Source organism: Chroicocephalus ridibundus, chromosome 5 (assembly GCF_963924245.1).
Source record: "Chroicocephalus ridibundus chromosome 5, bChrRid1.1, whole genome shotgun sequence".
Taxonomy (NCBI): domain Eukaryota; kingdom Metazoa; phylum Chordata; class Aves; order Charadriiformes; family Laridae; genus Chroicocephalus; species Chroicocephalus ridibundus.
The window spans coordinates 40,058,335-40,079,420 of NC_086288.1; the positions used below are offsets into that span (position 1 = coordinate 40,058,335).

Here is a 21,086-nt window from a genome sequence, read left to right on the forward strand (position 1 = left end):
AGAGCTTGATCCCAAAACAAGCAAACTTTGTGAGCCACCTTTTTAATATGAATAACTTCGATTCTAAATTTCAGGTACTTTAATTAAGGTATTAGTCAAGAAAATTTAGCATGTATTTTAGGATGGCAACTCAGTCAAGAAACACGTAATGTGTTAATGCAGAATTAGCAAATAGAGGCCAAATAGGATCCTGTTTTACAAAGCTTCTGGTATGTATTATGCATTTATTTTTTAAATTACTATGGAAATGTTGAATCTTTTTTGTGACTATTTGTTTGTGATTAAACAAATGTAACCGTATTAAGATCTTTATTTAACTGATTCTCATGAAGTCTTTAAAAAAAACTCCAAAACGACAGAACTCTTTTGACTCATACCCAGTCGTATGTCTCCCTCTCGTGGCAACGAAGCAGAAGCTGTCCTCAAATTGGTGCAGCGTTTTACTTCTTTGAAATCTCTCTCTGTAGAGATACCATAATAATATTATTTGAAACTTTTGCTCCTTAGTCAAAGTACACTTGCTTTTACATGTTTGCCTAACATTAGATTTATACAATTTGCTTCATAGCTGCTATTCTAACTTTGAAGCATCTTGAGCCTGTACACAGTGTGTGACAATAGATTCAATATACCCCAAGATTAAAAACAGTAATCAAATTAAACCTACTTTATGCAGTACTAAAACCTTACAGAGACCAGCTAGGGAAGCCTGTGCGTTCTGAAGGCATTTCCTTAATGCAACCCAAAACCTGTTTTAGGGAATTGGCTTAAAGAAAAGATTTTTGCAAAAATTCTCACTGCATCTTTATTCAGTGTCACCATTGCAGTGAACGAAGCTGACAGACACCATAAAAATAAAAATCTTAGGTAAATAACAGTTAAGGTCCTTCTTTACCTTGAAGCTATTTAGAGAAATTTTGAAACAAGTGCAGATGTTCCTTGTGGCTGGCTGAGAAATCTACAGCTGCTCTGAGGCTCACTAAGATAAGGTCTGTAATTCATGGGCATGGGCATGAGGCAATGGGGAAAAGCCAGGTCTCAGGGGAAGACTCAGCAGGCACTGGAAAATCTGATGCTGCTGGTAATTTTGCCCATCCTTAGTCCAGATCTGCCACTATGAGAATGATCCTCTCCTCCAAGATCCTCAGTGAAACAGAGGTTGGTTTTGTTCCCACAGAGTTCTAGGAAGAAATAAGGGTGACTCACCTCTTGGTGCTTCAGAAGTTTTTACTTCTACTTGATTCCTCCTTATTCTCGAGAATGTGAGAAATAAACCCATGATTTGAATTTGCATGGCTAAATATACCCGTATAAAGCTTGATATGTAATCTCCTGAATCTACTCATCTCCCTTCTCTTTCTGTTCCCTTTTCTCACTCAGCCCGGTGAACTTAAAGACTGGTTTGTAGGCCGAAGTAATGCCCAAGGGATAGATCTAAACCGAAATTTCCCTGATCTTGATAGAATAGTCTATGTTAACGAGAAAGAAGGTGGCCCGAACAACCATCTGCTGAAAAACATGAAAAAAGCTGTGGACCAGAATCCTAAGGTAAGTAGGGGCTGAGTATCGGGTCACTTACGTGCCCATCTCTTCCCTTTTATGCAAGCAGACATGTAGCAACCTTGAAGAGATGTGTGTATGGTCTTTACGATTCACATTCTTCTAAATAGTTTGTTCATTTTGTTAAATTTATCCATCTGATGCTTCTTGAATTTTTTCTCAGAATGGCTTGCTGTAGTGAACTCTTTTGATCCACATTGCTTAATCCTTAGACAATTCCTCGCTCAAAACATCTTTTATTTTTAAGGCGAGAGATTGTGTAGCCTTCTGCCTTGATTTGAAGCTATTCTTGCAGATATTCTGCATTTTTACCACTGCCAGAAATTCACTTGTGTATTGTGCTTAATTGCGTTGCTGGCTAGATAGCTATTCTCACATACAATACATGCATTTTTGTTAAGCTTAAGCCTTAAATCTACAGGCGTATATCTGGAGGGATTTTTATCTTCTTGTGTTTACCCTCAGAGGAGGTTCTGGAAAATATAGTGTTGTGAGTGTAGTCCCATAGGATTGTGGCCTAAATAACCATATTCTGTCTTCAAATTCAAATTATTAAATGAAGTAATTTTACTTTCTGTGCAGAGAATAGCCTACCAACGTTTATTTTGAATTAGTTTGTTTTCCTTGATTTAAAATTTTGTAGGCTTTTTTTTTTAGCCATAATGGGAAGAAATATAAGATTGAGATTGCTTTATTTGCTGTCTTATTCTCAACTAATTTACACCAGTTTTAGACTCATATTAATCTACTTAATTTGTAATTATGAATCTGATGTAAAGGACTGATTTTGTTCTCTCTGAAGCCAAAATAAAATTGCTGTTCATTTAAATGTCTTGCACAATATATGTGATAATAATTAAGCCCACTATACATAATTGAATAAGTTTCTATGTTGAATTATCAATTTGTAACTGCTGGTAATGCCATTTTGTTATAGCTCGCTCCTGAAACAAAAGGTGTCATTCACTGGATTATGGATATTCCCTTTGTGCTCTCTGCCAATCTTCATGGAGGAGACCTCGTCGCAAACTATCCTTATGATGAGACTCGGAGTGGTATGTAATAGAAGTTAACGTGAAATAGTAGGAGATAGATAGAAATCACATTCTATGCTTATTTCACTGCAACCTAAGGTCCACTTTGTAAACATGTTGTTGCCTTGTAATGACTTATTTTAGCATATTAATCACACGTTCAAAGCTAGTCGCTGTATGACTGTGTTTTCTAGTTTTGAAGATGTTAGTTTGCTTCAGTAGAGTTACATCACAAAAATGATGTAATACCTGAGGGAATCATGGTCCCTCAGATATTTTAATCATGGCAACTTAGCACTTAAATTAGCTGGGGCTGTTTGTACCCTATTAACTGAAGCGCGAGAGATGTGCCTAGGCTGCCTGAATGATCTAAGGCTTCTCTACTTGCACCTTTAAAAAGTGACTTTCTGAAAGCGGTAGTGTGCTAATAGAAATAACTATCATTGTTCCTACTTTCTCAGTATTGGTTGTATATAAAAAGGATCACGTTGTGGCAGACGCATTATCATTTAGCACACAGCAATATTTGTTTGTTTCTTCTGCCACTAGGGGATGTGCACATGACTGAAATGGTTATAAGATGATGGTATTGTTTACGATTGTCTTCCTTCAATCTACTTTCTCGCAGTCTAATTGCAAATTCTTTTAACATCACACCGTAAAATTCACTAGGGAGAGACCTTTTTCTATGTACTGCGTGTGCTAAGAAAATATCTAAACCCTAGAATAGTTTAGATTTTGTGGTGCGCTTTGAAATTAATATTTTCATAAATATTAAGATTGGTATGAATAGTCACCTTAATAATTGCCTGTACCAGGTTGTCCCATTGATGAAGTATCGGGGAAATGTTAATGTTATTAAGATAATGCTATAGTAGATAGGGCACTTACCCAAGTACAGAGAATTTCCAGGCACAGTTCTGCTGTGCAGTGCTGGTAGTCTAGGTTGTGAGCCCAGTCGGTATGACTGCCCTTTTAATAATCCTTGTTCCTGGACTGCTTTTCCTCCCTAGGCAGCGCTCACGAATACAGCTCCTGCCCCGATGATGCCATTTTTCAAAGCTTGGCTCGCAGTTATTCTTCTTTTAATCCTGCTATGTCTGATCCAAACAGACCACCGTGTCGTAAAAATGACGATGACAGCAGCTTTGTGGATGGAACAACTAATGGTGGTGCATGGTACAGCGTCCCGGGAGGTGAGCCCCACTGCGTGGGGGTTCAGCGTCTCTGGTGGTTGTTTTAAGCTTGAGTTTTCACTAGTTTAATTACAGACTGGAATACTGCAATAAATTCACAACTTTTGGTGTGGTTAAGGCTAAATCAGAGAAAGATCACTCACCACAGTACATTTACACAATCCCATAAAGCTCATCATGATGCCTATTAAAATATTCCTCTTTTATTGCTTTTTATACAGTTTCTCCACACAAGGTTTGCAAATTTACTAGTTCTACGGTGGGTGAGTGATTGCCATGCTATCATGAGAGCTTAAGAGTTGGGTTTTTTTTTTAATTAAAAAAAGAGTAAAAAATCCCCTGGTAAGCCCTAATGAGAGAGAGCAGGCTACTGACTGTTCGTTTTAACCTCAATACTGAAAGTGTCCAACCTTGAAAGAGGTGGAGAAGCCTGATTTTGCAATGGTATTGGCAATGGGCGTTTGGCTTTTGATTTCCGTGTGAACAAAATCCAGCCATGAAGATAATTGCATCTCCATACTTTGCAGCTCAATTAGTACCTGACTCCTGCCCAGGTAGTGTTCCCCTAGACTTTGGTAGAGCCTTCCGTGCAAAGAGGAACAGCAGAGCTCTCATCATCGCATCAATGGATAATTTTCCAGGAGAAGTCTGGAAGAGTAGCGTGAAATGAAACATATCATTCCTTTTTACTAAGAATTTTGATATATCATTTTCTTTGTAAACTGAGGCAAAAAAGGTTTGGGGATAGCTAAATTTTTCAGTCTTCTGTGTCTGCTAAACTGAGACAAAACTTTGGAGCAAAAACTGAGCTGGGGATTTCTGAGCTAGAAACTCAACTACGTTGGAGTGATTTTCCTGTGCATTGGCTTTGTGGTTTGTACCAGATAACTTGGAACACACGTACCAGTTTTATTGTTTCCTTTCCTCTTAATATTCAATTACAGTTTCTGAATGAATTTTAAGTTTTTACATGGAATAAGTAGGAATCTCTCAAAGCATTAGGACAGCTTAGGTGGTAGCCGAGCTCTGCTCCTGTTACAATAAAGGGGGCACTAGAAGAGGAAAATAATTAAGCTCGTATAAAAAAATTAGAAGCAGAACAACGGCTGGTAGGGCTCACACAGCCAGCAATTGCCTGCTTAAACTTAGAGTTGTTATTCCCAGTCTTCACAGGAGCAGCATGTTTCCTCTGCTGTAGTACCACAGGTACCAGGGACTGGGTATGAAATGAAATGTTGACATTTCTGAATATGACTAAAAAGCAAAAATTTCCCTTTGTGTGAAGCTTTCCACATACTTCAAATTGGAACCATTAAAACACCCTTGCAAAACAGAGTCTGCATAATTTGAAAAAAACCTCAATATAAACAAAACATTGAGCAGTTTAATAGTTAATTTTTGTTTCAATTCAGTCCAGAAATCATCTTAATGAAATATTAAGTATTAACTATAAAAACATGGACATATTTAACTTCAGCTTCTTTTTCCTTAGGAAAATGCTATAAAAAACAGTCTTTCCATTGTTTTGATGAAATGCTTTGATTCAGACTAAACTGCACAAGCCAAAGGCACATTTTTCCATTGGAAAAACTTGTAGGAAAGTTGAAATTATTTCCTCCTTTCGGATCTTACTTTAAGTTAGACTGCAAATTCCCCAAGCGAGCCCTCTTTCTCATGTATTTGTACAGAAGTTAGTAGACAGAAATCCTAGTACTAACCAGGATCTATGACCCTAATATGGTACAGCTAATAAAAAATAGAGAGGCAACAATGTACTTTGGACCATACAACATAAGTCTATTTTTTTCCCCATGTGTAGAAATCAACTGGCAAGCTGTGACTTTTGAACAAAACCTCCATGGTAATGTTTGCCACAGGCTGACTTAAAAAAAACAAAAATAATTCAGCAAAAACAGTTCTGTCGTTTCCATGTCTAGTGCTAAGGAAAATAACTGAACATTGCTTAGCTCAAGTGAAAATTTTCTTGGAAGCTTTAGTCTGAAAATCTCTGTCTGGAAACTGAAATGTGGCATGTGAGTTACCTGTTGTATCAGTGACCTCTTGCTATCCATATGATAACGCACTCAAAGTTAGCAGTGGCATAAGCTATTGAGAAGCCATTTGTATTGCTTTAGGAAAAGTATTTCATTGTATATCCTTACCAGAGTTCAGAAGTTATCAAGAGGAACTCTCTGGGGACCTTGTCTCCATGGGATCTGCTCCGATTCGGAGCCAAGGTGGTGCTTCTCCGCCTTTGCACCTTTGGGTTGCTGTGGGCTGTTCTGGGTCCTGCAAGGGGGCGAGAGTAGCTCAGTGTCCTGTGGGCATCTGGAGGTTTGGCTGGCATCCTTGTGTGATCTCCCTGGATTGAACAGAGGCAAAACAAGAGGCCTTGCCACAAGTTTGTAGAGAAAGGAGGAAAACTGCAGCAACGTGACTGGGAATAGAGATAGAAAAGAGGTGAGAGTAGGCACCGGAGCTGTGTTTGGTGTAGAAAGGAGTGCATGGCTTTAGCAGAGCAGCGGTGAGGGAAGGAAAAAGGGGAGAGTAGAGGAAAGCTGAGCCAAGTGAGAGAGGCTTTGCTCTCCTAGATGCCGCCTTGGACAGTACCTATTCAGACCAAGAGCTCTGACCTAGGAAGGGCTGATTTTTCTTCCTCAGAAATTACTAAAGTTGCTGTTGCCCTGTAGAGCTTATTATGGTGCCTCCAGTTATGTTGCATCAATTTCTTTGCCCGTATCACTTACCTTCTGTAAAAGACAGCACTACGTGGTGGACCAGCAGCAGTCTTCATTGGTTCCTCAGTATGCAGGGATAGTATATGGGTGGTTCTTTCGTGTGAGTTGATTTTGCCTATGTTTTTCCGAATACCTGTGCTCTTTCAGTAGTAAGGCTGAGCATCTGGTAGCAGCCCTTGTCTCAAACTGGAAGCAAAGATGAACCCTCCATTGCGTTCACGTTCTGTCTTTCCCTCTTGTCAAACCTTAGGATTTCTTCATCAACCTCAGGCAAGGTGGCCAATTCTCCGTTCAGGTTTTTGGGGTGGAGAGAGCAGATGATGTACAGGAATATTTGACACTTGCTTCCACCGCTTAATACACTTTGAGAATTTTCTCACCATTACCTGGTTAGTAGTTACCTTCTTCTCTGTAGCAGGGACATGGAAAAGATAGCTCCCCCAACAGCATTTTGGTGCTAAATCTGAGACCACGATGCCTGTTACGCTTGCTTTGTATTATTTGTCATCTGTAATTAGTTGATTCTTGTAGGTTTTTCAGAGAGCAGAAAGCAAAGGCAAAGAGGTCATTCTTCTGTGTTCAGGAAAGGCCCCGTTAGGCACCAGACCGTGGGGAAAAACAAACCTGTACATAAAATCCATGCTGTTTTTAACTCTGGTCCTCTCCCTGTCAGTGTGTAATTAATGATTTCAGTTATGCACAAGAAAGCCAAATTAAATTTGCACAGCTAGCTTTAATTTTGGCATTTCCTTAGCTGTCGGTTGCATAACTTTTCAACATTGATAATGTTTTTTTAATGTATGTTTTGTGTAGAATATCTATTTGGACATATAAATGAGAAGAGCAGATAGCAATGAATTACTAACTAGCCACATGCCTGTTCTGCTTGTTCGGTCATTACAGAGTCACCTGAGTCTAATCAGATTCGTGTCATTACAAAAATAGCATTTCAAAGCAGCTTACATTGCTGTACTATTAGGCTATTGTTTAAGTGTCTTTTTATTTTCAGATACTGTCAAATCACTCTTGGCACTCCATTAATTCATTCCTAACTCCAGTTACCTTTCAAGTTACCAGCTTTTTAAGCACTGTTAGGTAAATTTTTTTTAGGATTTTGTACATGTGTAGGAGGAGGCGGCACACGTTCTCCCTGTTATGCACAAGGCTCAAGTTCATCCAGTCCTGCTGAAAGTTACTGTCTTTCTATGTGTAGAAGCTGAACTAGCTTAGTGCTGTAGCTTGTAATTCAAAGTCCAAGTAATTCTGGTGCCTGGGCGCCAGGCGCACACCCTGCGCTCCGCTTTCTTTGTGAAGGTTGGAGTTCCTTTTGCTAAAAGCTGAAGAAATTAATTTTGTTGCATATGCTAAGCTTGTTTATGTGAGTATTAACATAGAGACACTGTCATCCTTCAGGACAGTGGAGCAGTGCAACAGAAGAGTGTGTGTGTGTTGCCCAGTTTCAAAGAAAAGTCCTACTTGGGGTCAGCAGTGAAGGGCATGAAACTCGGTTATACCTGAGGCCTGCTAAGCCTTTCTGATCTTCAGAGAGTGGTCCCTGTTAAAGCACAGTAAAGCTAGTCTTGTGCTATCCTTTGTTAAAATGGGAGGCTTTGGGTGTGTGGTGGTGTGCGTGCATGTGATGTGCGCCATGCGCAAGACAAGAAGGAACAGGGCAGTTAGAGAGCTTGACCAGTGGCAGCAAGGTTGCCGCAGAGTTGCATAAATCTTTTGAAATACATCGATTTCTTGGATGTTGCACCTAATTGCCACGTTAAATAGGCAGGTAGAGTGCAAATTGTATGTAGCAGCCTGATGCTCTCCAGAATACAGGTGTAGTAGGCCACAGTTTAGATCTAGGCTCCCTTCACCCCCTTCTCCATCCCAGAGATTCAGATCATCACCTGCAGCTCGGTGATGCAAGCTGAATTTTTTCGGGAGCAACACATACAAACTGTGGACAAGGACAGGAGCTGGGAAACAAACTATAGGATATGGACATTGTGCACAAAACTGGAAAATATATTGCTTCTTTATTCTGTCCTTGAGAAATTAGGGCATCCCTTGCTTTGGGACATGGGGATGAGGGAGAAGTTTCCAGAGAATTGGAGCAGTAATGGTCAACGAGTTGTTGGCACCACAGTAAAATTACATCATGCCCTTCAGCTCCCAGTTCTTCTCTTCATGGATTCTTTCTTTCTTATAGAAGAAAGGCAAAAATCAAGAAAAACAACATTATCTAGTGTCTGGAACAGATGCCTGGCAGTCAGCACTGCCGTCAGGATTTTACTCCTGACTCTGCTGCTCTCTCGCTGTGTACTGCTGAATGGTCCATCTTGCTTTCTGCCCGCTGGGACATCAGAGCCGTCCTTCCCAAGAGCATCTTTGCCTCCTGTGTCCTCATTTTTCAGCCACTTAAAAAAGGCTTAGAAATAAAAAGGTTCTTTTAGGAATCTGAAAAGTCCCTGTTCATATCAGTAGTTAGGGATTCTCATTGCCTGGTTGACCAAAAATAGATTCACTCTAATGTGTTGGCAAAATCCCACCTGACTCAATCTGTTCACTGCCCTCGGTGTTCTCTTTTGGATATGACATCAGCTCTCTGGACGTTTCTGGACCGGTGCACAACAACGGTGCTTTGGTAAAGAGACTGCATTAGGTTTCGTATGTAGCTTGCACAGGGGAACATAGGGCTGAATGAATTAGCTGTGCTTGAAGCGCTTTATAATCCCTCAGTGACCACCATGGGAATGCTCAAAATGCTTGGTAGCCGCCGTCTTTTCAGTCCTCTGTTTGAGAATCCACTGACAGAAAAATTTCCCTATAAATGAAGTTTGTAGAAAGTTTGCTTTTTTAATTCTTTTTTTGGTGGAAAATCATAAACATTTGGAATCTATGCTAAGAAGCTTGTCAAAGAATATTCCTTAGCAATCAGATGCTTTTCTTGTAAGATGAAACCCTCTATTTTCAGAGAAAAACCCCCATGTTTTAGGACCCGTCTTTATAAACCTCTTTTTCAAAGGCACTTTATCATGTTTCATTTGCTTTATAATTAATTGTCATTCTTCTTTGTTTACAAAGTGATCGCATTTTACTTTCATCTGAAAATATTTTAGCCATAATCAGAAATAATTTTCTGTTCCTGATAAGAAAGAAAAGTAATTTATATGTCAGCTATCCAAGAGCATGTGTTGGGTAGGAGTATACAGGGCAGGTGCAACATCAGGTAGAAGTATACAGGCTGGATGTTAAGTCTTTCTAAGCTTTCCTTGGGAAGAAAATGTCTCTGGGAATGAATTCTCTTGTTGGTTTCTCTGATTTAATGCCTCTGATTTGAGAACTAAGCTGATTCAATAGAACTGCACCAATAGTATTTATAGCTATTCTTAACAGCCCCAGCATCTCACATGTCCCCCTTTACTCTGTTTACCTCAGAACCATGCAAAATGCAACACTAACTCTCTTTTCTGGCATTGTAGGAATGCAGGATTTCAATTATCTCAGCAGCAACTGCTTTGAAATCACAGTGGAGCTGAGCTGTGAAAAATTCCCACCTGAAGAAACTCTGAAGGGCTACTGGGAGGACAACAAGAATTCCCTTATCAATTACATTGAGCAGGTAACAAAAAAGAGGATGGTAAAACTCTAGTCATTGTACAGGAAACTTCTAAAATTTGTGCTGTGTGAACATCTAATTCAACATTTCATATTAATCCAATTGATGCTCCATAATGCTTATGTATCTCTAAGGCGGTAAATCCTGTGTGATCTTTCTGAGCATGCGGAATAGAAGAAAAGAAGAAAGATGTTATAATGCGGAATTTATCTCACCTTACTTAAACTGTTACAGACATGTAATTTATATGATTTGTGTTGGCTTCCTTGATGAAAAGAAATACACGTCACCAGAGTGTATAATTCATCTCCCCAGCACTGATGTGTATACTAAGAGGAGATGGGTTGCCCTCTACAGATAGCAAAGTGTGCCTACAGACGTGAGGTGAATCGCTCTGGATGCACAGGGCCCCAGAATGGCTGGATGAGACTGTAGCTGCCAGGCAGTTCAGTGTAATGTCAGGGGACATCTCTGATCCTGGCTTTGTAGATACTGCGCTGCTCTCTGAGGGCATGAGCTGCTGATATTCAACATAGAGCTGTCTATATGATGATTCCATTAAAAATTATACAAAATCTGGTGAGAAGTGTAAAACGTAGTTGTGGATTTAGATAATCTTGTGCTAATGGGGTTCTAGAAGGTAAGACTCCTGAAATAGATCTCTGTGCGTGCTTGGGGTTTGGGTTTTTTTGCTGGTGTGGTTTGGTTTTGGTTTCGGGGGTTTTTTTGTTGGTTTGTGGGTTTTTGGTTTTTTCCTCACTCCATGCCAATGTAACAAGCCACAGTGAAATGATTGTTCCAAACAGTGTGGGAGTTTTGAATTTCTGAAACCTGGATATTGTAGTTAAAGATCACAAATATATCTAATATCATTAATGGCTGCACATTTGGGTTGTGAAGTCAGAAACATACTTTGTTAGCAGAGCTGGTCACATGATACATTCATTTCTTTAAGAATTTATTTGTGCAGAAATGCTGTAGTTAGCCAGAAATCTTAAATATTTGAACATTTAAAATGTTTGAGTTATACTGTTAGTAAGTTGTGTGTAGGCTGAGGAAAAAGCTGTATCCGCCCTGCATGTTTTCACCTCTTTATTATGGGATCCACCTCAAATTGTTCAGCTCTTTTGCACATGGGTTAATTTTCTCTGACTCATGGAAAACTATGATGTCACTGCATTTTCAAAATTACTGATGTGTAAGAGGTTATTTTGCCAACTTCCTTTGCTCCTGCGGAGCTGCTGGCTTTATCCATGAAGTTCAGATGGTCTATCTGGCAATGGTTTTTATCCTCCTACAGGATAAGAGGTCCAGCTCTGTGCTCCAGCTCCCCCGTGACTGCTGAGGACAGTGCAAATATGTACTTTCTGCTTTTCTAAGCCAATCTGTGTCAGGCTTCTCCCACAGTGTAACTTAAAGGAATCTGGTGAACTAAATTATAGGAGCTGAATACACCATATAGGTTCGTAAAGGGGAATGTCAAAATCTCAAAACAAAATTTGCGATCCACAAGTCTTTTCAAATGCCACAGAATCAGAGAGAAGCCTAAACTCCACAGCACTTCCCCGCTTAATTTCCAGGCTCCCAATGAGATGCATCTCTGCACAGGTTCAAAACGTCCCATTCTCCTTGAACGCTGAGAGCTCCATATCTCAAGCTGTGAAAAGGTGGTTGATCCTCAGTGTCTTGCCTCTGAGGAGCTCAGTCTGCTTTCAGACCATGCTTAAGAAATACTAACAGGACTGGTCTCTCCACACACTGCAGCCAAGTCGGTGCTTTATTTTCATATATGCTGGGAAAAGACAGATTAGGTGCTGCTGGTGCTGTTGTTTGGAGTATGTTGCCTAAGAGGCAAGAAGGAACTAGGACATGACCCACCATCGCCTTTCTCTTACAGGCCATGTTGGGGGTGTTGTGACTCTATGTGGTCCCAGCTAAAAGACCTGGATGTTTTGAGTGCACAATAAAGACCTCAAGCATCTCACATAGACATTGCCCATCGAAGCCCAAGTGCCTGCATTTATCCTTGTTAAGGTTTCACTTTTAAGCAGTTATGTCCATTATTAGCCCTAAAATCTTACAGTTGATGAAACTTTTTTAAAAAAAAAAAGTGGTTCTTTTTTTTTAGGCTGCCTTTCAAAGCTTTTCAGCACATTCATTAATCCCCAGTGACAAAGACTTTCAAGTCAGTGTTTATGATTATGATTTGCTGCATATTTCTGAGAAGTGCTTGTATTTCACAGAGAAATTAGCACTACCAGCTGAATTATTTTTCCTCTTCACCATTTGTTCCATTATGATGTTTAGTAATTATCCTTGATAGTTGTCAGCAAGTAGACTGTGGGACCTATAACATGGATCGTTAGATATATCAATAGATACTTCACTGACAAAAATGCCATCTTTTCTTAAGAATTTTCCAGTGTTTCCCATGTGTTGCTGACTTTATTTATTTATTTTAGATTCATCGAGGAGTGAAGGGGTTTGTTAAAGATCTTCAGGGCAATCCGATAGCAAATGCTACAATTTCTGTGGAGGGGATAAGCCATGACATTACATCAGGTGAGTGTTGTACCTCATCAAAACAGGAAGTGCTAGAACACACTGCTTCTCCCTCTGCTTGGCAGCCTGCAGCCATTTCAGATCTTGTTGCCTGAAGCTTTAAGGGAGCACCATTTTGAAGCCAGGACAGGCATGTTGTGCCTCAAGAAGCTTGTTGCCTGCAGGATTTCATGAATCTTTCTCTTGTATTTTGCTCTCAAAGTAGCTGGACACTGGTTATTGGGACTTCATAGATCTCTGGCGTGAATTGGTTCTGGTGGCTCTTGGTTATCCATGCTTAGTTTGTCTTCTAATTTGTGGTGCAAGTAGTGTTTCACAGCTCTGCCAGGATTTAAAGTCCCATTGACAGTGCCATTTTGGGTTTGAAGGCTAAATTGTAGTCCCAAACTGTTATATTACTTGTGATGTGATCATACCTTTTGGTACGTAAATTCTTGACAGATTTTCAGTTTACGTAACTTTCTCCTGTGAAGATAATTTTTTTTTCTCCTGTTTACAATTATGTGACTTTTTTTGAAGGGTGATTCTAAAAAGTGGAAAGTATCATGTTGTTCATAGAAAATTCTATGTCACCTCTTTGGTGATGTGCTTTATTCTAGGGAAGAATTCAAAGGTAGCTCACACAGTGCCAGCTTGCAGCTTCTCTGGACACCTATGCTTTCTTACTCGGAATGACAATTTTTTTTTTTGTTTGTTTGCACAAGATACTAATTAGAAAAACAATAATAAAATGTCATTGCTTTATGCATGAGCTTACGTTACGGTCCTTTTCTCAATGATATGTCTTACTATACTGTTACGGAGATGCAGAATGCTATGAAACAGGACTAGTAGACCCTTCCGTTGGCTTCGATTTGTGTTTGTTCTCACATCACCTGCAAAGAGGGCAGCATTTCTGCCAAGCACGAGAACAGTCTATGATAACATTAGCCACCTTCTTTCACTGTATATAAGAAGGCAAAAAGTATAAAGGCTGAAAATAAATTTTCAGGGATAATAAAATGGGAGTAAGCTGTGCAAAGAGGTATTTTGAGGTACGACTGATGCATACGGTATTACAGCTCATGCTTCTATGGTACAGAAAAGCACCTAATCATGAATCCTCTCACATCATTGTGTGTGTATAAGTCTGGAAGTCATGTATTGTCAAAACAGTGAGGAAAACAAGTACTTGAATTTTAGCACATTCAAAAAGAAGGATAAATGTTCTTTGGCTTTTTTTCCCCCTGCTCCTTTGTTCATGAGTTAAAATTCAGCTTTGTTCCAGTGCCAGGAATTAGAATAGATCATTATCATAGCTCTGCAGCAGTATTTTTTCCCTTTTTGTTTTATGAAGAGAAAAGTCTGGGAACAACTGGACTGACTACTGACACTTTTTGACCATGTGAATTGCAGACATCTAAGTAACATTTCCCTCTGTGCTCTGCGAAGCTGCAGATGTGCTGAAAAAGCATTTAAGGAACTGGCAGTAAGAGCACGGCCAAGTCTTTTAAATGGCACTGCTAACTGACCTTTAGAACAGCCTTGCAATGTTTTCTGGAGATAGAGAAATTCAGAGTATTAGCCTGTGACAAATTAGATGATTCCCCACTTCTGGTGAGTCTTTGTGAAAATGGGAGAGGGTCATTTCTATAGAGGTCATTTCTATAGAGAATCTATGATTCCCCACTTCTGGTGAGTCTTTGTGAAAATGGGAGAGGGTCATTTCTATAGAGGAGGATGATGCGTTTTTATTCTGAGACTGAAAAAGATGATCTGCAGTAACACTCAGTGCAGTAGGAGCCTTTCTTTGACACGAGTGGATCAAACTTTCATTTCTTTGTTTCGCTAGACGTTGGATACTGAAACATGTAGATATTTATGCTTCAGGGATGATACACATGGAATATTCTAGGAAATTATGATTTATAGCTTTCTCTGCAAGATAAATTGAAAAAAGTGGTCCCGTTTATTTAAATTTGATGATAATTAGATGTATTTACATTTGGATTTTCAGAATACTGGGGGACATTCAAAATTCACATTGCATTGCAAACTGAAACTCAGACACTTTACAAGAGCAGTACATTGGCTGAGGGTGCCTTTGAAGTAGAATAATGTCCCATGTTGTCCTTTTCTTCAGTGTGCTGGAGAACCTTCAGCCTCAGCAGGCAAAATCTTTCACGGTGGCTACAGCACAACTTCAGAGTTTAAATCTGTGTTTTGGTTACCTGAAAAGAAGAAGAAAATCTGTAATGATATGTTCATACGGCCCTTACAGAAGAATCTTTTCAGGACAAAAGAAATGTGTAATTAGTTTTATACATATTTATTTGGATTTTTTTTTTCTTCTTCTCTACAGCCAAGGATGGTGATTACTGGAGATTGCTTGTGCCTGGAAATTACAAACTTACAGCCTCAGCACCAGGCTATCTAGCAATAACTAAAAAAGTGGCTGTGCCCTTTAGCCCTGCCGTTGTGGTAAGTGCTCCTGTGTATGTTGGTTTATCATCTATTATATGTAAAAAAGAGTCTCTTATTTTTCTTTCCTTCATGGTGTACATATAAGCACGAGGTGATTTTTCAGAATATGCTAATTTAGAAGACAGATTGGAAATCTAATTTTCTAGTACTTGCTGCACAAGCAACTGAGAGTAATCTCATTGTACGCTCATTGCATCTCCTGTTGGAGATTTAAAATGAAAAGACACAGAGAGGGGTAATATTAGGATACTTACACTTTTTTTTTTATTGGTTGATGTGTGAATAGCCAATCAGATAAAAGATTACAGAGTATCTTTAAATATTGCAACGCAAAAAGTAAGAGATGTTGAGGTTTTCATTGAGATATGATACTTTTAATCTAAATTGTCAAGCTGCTATCTGCATAGGTTAAAACCAGTGTTCATCTCTGTGCAGAAAAATAGTGATGGAGCTCTGCTTTGTGTAGATAGCTAACATGTATAGTGAATAAGACCTAGGCTGCATCTAAGAATTTGGAAGAATTACTAATTAATCCTCTGTACAGGTGTGGATTCCACTCTTAACAATTAAAATAAATGCTTATTTCTCTAGCGTGTATCGTATGCTAGGTTATACTACACTAGCACATCGTATCTACACTAATGAGCCATGTGTCAGAACAGTTCCCTGGATCTTCTTGATGGCATAAAATTGAATATATGTTTTGATATGCTGGGGGTCTGCATTGCTAGGTGTTAGCAATATGCTGATGATACTTTCTATTATATTCTAGGCTGGCTATTATTCAAATTTAATTTCATGGACTCATATTTTTTTGAAGTGTTTAGACAAGTCAAAACCGGACAGATGTCTGGTTTCTTTTAGAAATGTCACTCACTTATGTGCATTTTGTAGATAAGTGTATTGTACTGATATGTTAGTATTGCACATATTTAAATCAGCCCTGAGAGACTTTGGAATAAACCTAGCCTAAAATGGAAGGTACCTGCCTAAACCTCATGTCTGTGTTAAACAGCTTCTTTCAGTAAGTAACTCTTAAAAGCTTACACTTCTCTCTCTCTGCAAATCTTACCAATGTTTTTGATTCTCTTATGCAGGTTGATTTTGAACTGGAGTCATTGTCTGAAAGGAAAGAAGAGGAGAAAGAAGAGTTGATGGAATGGTGGAAGATGATGTCAGAAACACTAAATTTTTAAATTAAGATTTTGGCTTTACAGCTTTTATTCTATTATATGTTGACTTAGTATAATGTACTGTGGAAGGTCCCTATATTCTAGATTTTGTGCACTTCACAATAATTAATTTTGAATTTTTAAGTCATCTTTTGATTAATATGATTATAAATAACTACTAGCCTCTTAGCTATATAAATAAGTTATTAATTTTCTTTCATATTGTTATAGAAAATTTACTCTCATATACAAATCAGAAAAAAATGAGTGAATGTCTCTGCCGCCTATATGGAAGTACAATCTGTTGTGTATTATTTGCAAGTTCAGAATATGTAGGTTAACTCTTGATTTTTCAAAAAGAAATATGCTGTAGTCAGTTCCCAATACTGCCAGAAATATTTGACAGTGCATAGTAGTAGACAGTGCTCTTTACTGAGTTCTATAATGGATGTTATTGAAAAGATTTATAATAACAGTGTGTGGTGTAATACTGTTTTGCAAGGATTAAAATTCAGTATAACATTTTGTATGTGTCTGGTGTTGGGGCTATTTAACTATGTAGGAAACATAAGCTGACTTCATTTTAGTAAGAAGAAGGAATCTGCGTAAGCTCTTTTATTGAAGATGGCATGGAAAGAATTCAGGAAATAGCAGAGCTTTATTCCTTAAACCGTTAATGATATTTCAAGATCAGTTTTTAATTATTTCTCATGACTTACTAACAAAATGAAAACTTCTGAATGGGCAAAGAAGAGGAGCTTGTGCATCTAGTTAATATGCTGCTTGTGTTTTACAGCAAGAAAAAACGATTGCTTCAGGTGATGGCTGTTTTAATTAGATAATTACCTTTTCAGTAATCTTTACATTTGTCAGTGGTGTCTAGATAATCAGCCATAAGTTCATATGTTCACCAAAAGCTACGAAAACATTGCAGTTTAGACAATGAAAGGGAAGTCTACCGAAGACATGCATTTAGTCTCATAAGCCAAGAATGGGTTCGTTTCCGACTTTGTTTCTTTTGCTGCTTAGTCTTATCTAAAGCTAGAAGCAGGATATCTAAGTGAGAAATTTTTCAGTGTGATGAAATTTTCCCAAAATACTTGAAGATAATAAAAAAAGCAACTGTGGTTTTAAAAGTTCCTTCTTTCTCCCATTCTTTTTAGTATACTTTGAATTAACTTCAGTATTTTGTCTAAAATGAGTGAAACATGCAGAGTCAGAGAATACACATGAAGTGCAGTGGGTGCAAGTTTGGTATAATTCTTCTGAAACCGCTGCCGGTACGCTACGTGATAGCAACTAAGCATCTCGTCTGTTTGAAAGCTTACACACTGTTGCTAGTCTATTTTAATTCAAGATCAGGTGTTTGATACAGATTCGCTTCCTCTGTTTCTTTATTATCACTGTCTGTGTTTTGATTAGCATATTATTTTAGTTGATGCTGTAGGAGTTCAGTACCAGCCAACAATGCACTATCATACTCCCACTGTAAGTGAATAATCACGTGTTCAGGAGTAGGATCCAAATTTACCTCCTTTGGGTATTTAAAAATCTACTGAAAATAGTGTTTTTTGAGAATTTTAAATTCTTTAATTAAAATAACACCTGGTCCTTCAAAGTAACAACGGGCTTAAGGTTTGACACGCATTGATAAGTTGAACAGCAATAAAAAGGCATAAACTTTCTCTCATCCAGAATTTGCTATATAACCTGTAGCTCACTTGGGTAGTAGATATTTAATTCCAAACTTCAGGGGGACTTCACTTGCTGTAAGTCATTAAGCAGTGATGAACTTTGAATCTCCATTTCGATGAGGAACTCCTGTGGCAAATAAAGAATTGTATCTGAATGTGTCTTGATAACAACTTGTGGGTAGCTGCGCAGAAGGGTTTGCGTAAAGGATGCTCAGTTACACCAACTCGGGGGTTTATGACAATTTGAAAAAGTCTAAGACACGTAGCACAAAAACCCACACTGCCTGGAAGTAATGATACTGTTTTCAACTGAACCAGGTAAAATCAAAGCAAACAGTATTAAAAACGAATTAAAACAAGAGACTGCTGGCATGCGGGCATATGGCTATTGGAGTGTTTCTGACCTGTAAACTAATGTAATAATGCAATTGTATATTTGTGGAGAACACCCTGCTCTGCCCCTTCCAGACCTAACAATTTCAATCCAAACGATGTTACTACGTGGTGCGATGCCTTTCATGCATCCCGTCTTCCCGTGTGGTGGATCTCTGGCATAGTTCATGCAGACATTACATCAAAGTGATCTCATAACAGGTTTCTAACCCTTACTTGTGTTACACGTGTGAGATCCTCTGGGCTACTGCGTCATGCATTTGTGATTAAATGTAGTGTCCCTTAAGTGATCTCTTTGTTTTGCTCTAGATGACTGCTTGCTATTACTGTGCTGAAACAGGTTAAAGTGATTAAATGTTACAGCACCAGAACCACTGCCACTGTTCCTGCTGTAGGTAAACATCCTTAAGAACAGCATAGCCAGGACTCTCCATAAATGAATTCATTATGTAGCTTTCCTAGCTGAACTGAGCTGTGTTGTAGGTCTGTGTATGTTTAAATGGAAGATTAAAGTGTTGTGTGATGCTGAGCTTTTGGTTAAAAAGGCACATGCTGTACCATTGTACAATAAATGTGCAGGTTTATTTAAAATGTAAAATGTGTGAATAATTTACAGGTTCAAAATGTGACCTCTTTGGCTGTGTGTGTCTGCAGAGTATGCCATAAACATCCTCATTGAGGTGCATGTGCCAATTAAATTGCTGTTTGAACAGAGAAACAAGACTGGGATTAGTGCCGGTATCCCATTGAGAGCCATCCATAGCCCCTTAACTTTGTGCCAGAACATCCTCCTTTTGGAGCATACATCTTTCTGAGCACTTTTCCCATGCGGGTTTGCAGTAAAGTCATGGATAAGAATAAGATGCTCTGCATCTATGCAGGGTCAGTGGGGACAGGGCATACAATTCTGCATCTCTCTCCCTTCCCCAGTATTTACAAATGTATTCTTTTTCCATATCAGTCCTCAGGATCAGAAAGCGCAGTGTGCAGTGTCTTTGCAAACCCGCAGTACTATGTATTCCTGGTAACTACGGTGGTCAGGGTTATAATAATGAAATAATGCAAATAAAGTCACCGCGTCTGAGTTATGTTTCCCTTTTCCTAGGTTGTGGTGTTTGTGTTGGTATATGTGAATTCACGTGTAGTTCTGGCTATTTCTGAGCTGATAATAACACATTAACGTGTAAATTAAAACCGAGATGGTATGTAAGAAAGAATTGCTACCAAGTTGTTTTTTTTTTTTCTTTTAATAGACCTAACAGGTGTGTTAGGAACCTAATAACTAGCCCATGAAAGGAAAGAGGATTCAGCGAAGGATGACAGGTAGATGTAGAGAAGTTGGAATTTAAATTTAAAAGGTGCAGCTCCCTTGAGCCTCATTCAGGCCTGTGGAGGCTGTAGACTAGCAGCAGTTTAATGTCCACCTCTCTAAGAGTTCGAGCAGCCATCTGGAGCTTCTCGGTAAACCTGCTCCAGTGGAGGAGGGCCTTGTTTCCCGCTTGCAGTTAGCACTGGAAATGCAGGACCCAGAAACATCACCACGGCACTTGCTTTCTGCCTTCCTGAACCTTGCAAAGAGCTCGTTCTAATCGTCTCCTTGCAGGTATTTTCTTTTATTCCCCCTGTACGTTTCTGTTTATGTAGAGCTACATCTGTTGTGAATAATGGAGTGCTTGTTAATTTGACTCATAAGTTCGGTCATTGCCACAGCCCCTCTTCCAGTGTTTCTGACTTCTATAATTAAACCCAGAAAACAAAAACACTCAGGAGATTTTCTGAAAGACATGGCATAAAAAAACCCCAGTGGGTTGGTTTGTCTCCCGGCTTGTGAGGGTTTTGAGTGAGCTTGCTTCAAGTTTCCATTTTTAAAGCCTGCTTTAGGGGGAGAAGAAAATGACAACTGAGAAGTTGATGTAATCCTGTGTCTCCAGGGCCTTAGTTTTGAGCAGTATAGCAAGTATTGCAATAGACAGTATAAAAATGAGATTTTTAGAAACAACTACTGTTTACTTTTGCTTACTGTGATAATGGGAGTATGTTAATTGAGTTAAATGGCTTTGCCGTGCTGATCTTTCTTCAGCCCTCCTTATTTTGCCTCTCCATGCCCCAGGCATTATATTTCAGCAATGACTTAAACACATCCATGATTAGGCACCATTTATCACAGTGCTAGACTTTCCCTGAATTAATGGTTAATAATTCATGTTATTTTATCTTTGTCCTACTTTCGTATTCAGTTAAGCCACCACAGATTTTTGTAATCATGCTTCCCTCAGTGAACAGTGGAAATTGTCAAAGAGAGAAGCCGAAGAGTTTGGCTCCTGCATTGGGAATGTAGAGGGAATTTGACATCTGGGAATGCAATGGAAGCAGTTTAGTATTGTGAAATAAGTAGATTTTGTAGACCTTTTTGCTAGTCATTCTTTAGTAAAGGACTGAATAGTGCCTAGGGGATTCTAGGAGTGCAGTATGTCTGTGTGTTTAGACTTTAGGTAAAGCTACTCTGGAAATATTCCTGTTAGTTTCACTGAGGTTTTTATCAGACCCTCAAGCCTGGAATCTGAGTAGTCAGGACTATCTGCTGCCAAGGCTACTCATTTTGCATTAGCAGTAATTGTTCTTCGTTTTTTTTCCAGGAGAAAGATGCAAAATAATAAAACC

The 21,086-nt window shown here is 38.9% G+C and overlaps 1 protein-coding gene across 1 annotated transcript in view; it reads left to right on the forward strand.

Annotated features, from left to right (window-relative positions):
- CPE (carboxypeptidase E) overlaps positions 1-16,863 on the forward strand; it is a 59,026-nt gene extending 42,163 nt beyond the window's left edge. Inside the window, exons 3-9 of the mRNA XM_063337355.1 lie at positions 1,381-1,548; positions 2,498-2,615; positions 3,608-3,790; positions 10,005-10,144; positions 12,604-12,703; positions 15,045-15,163; positions 16,264-16,863. Coding sequence (XP_063193425.1) covers positions 1,381-1,548; positions 2,498-2,615; positions 3,608-3,790; positions 10,005-10,144; positions 12,604-12,703; positions 15,045-15,163; positions 16,264-16,362 — 927 coding nt within the window. The 3' untranslated portion in view covers positions 16,363-16,863. The remainder of the gene's footprint in view (positions 1-1,380; positions 1,549-2,497; positions 2,616-3,607; positions 3,791-10,004; positions 10,145-12,603; positions 12,704-15,044; positions 15,164-16,263) is intronic.
- Positions 16,864-21,086: the final 4,223 nt, after the last annotated feature.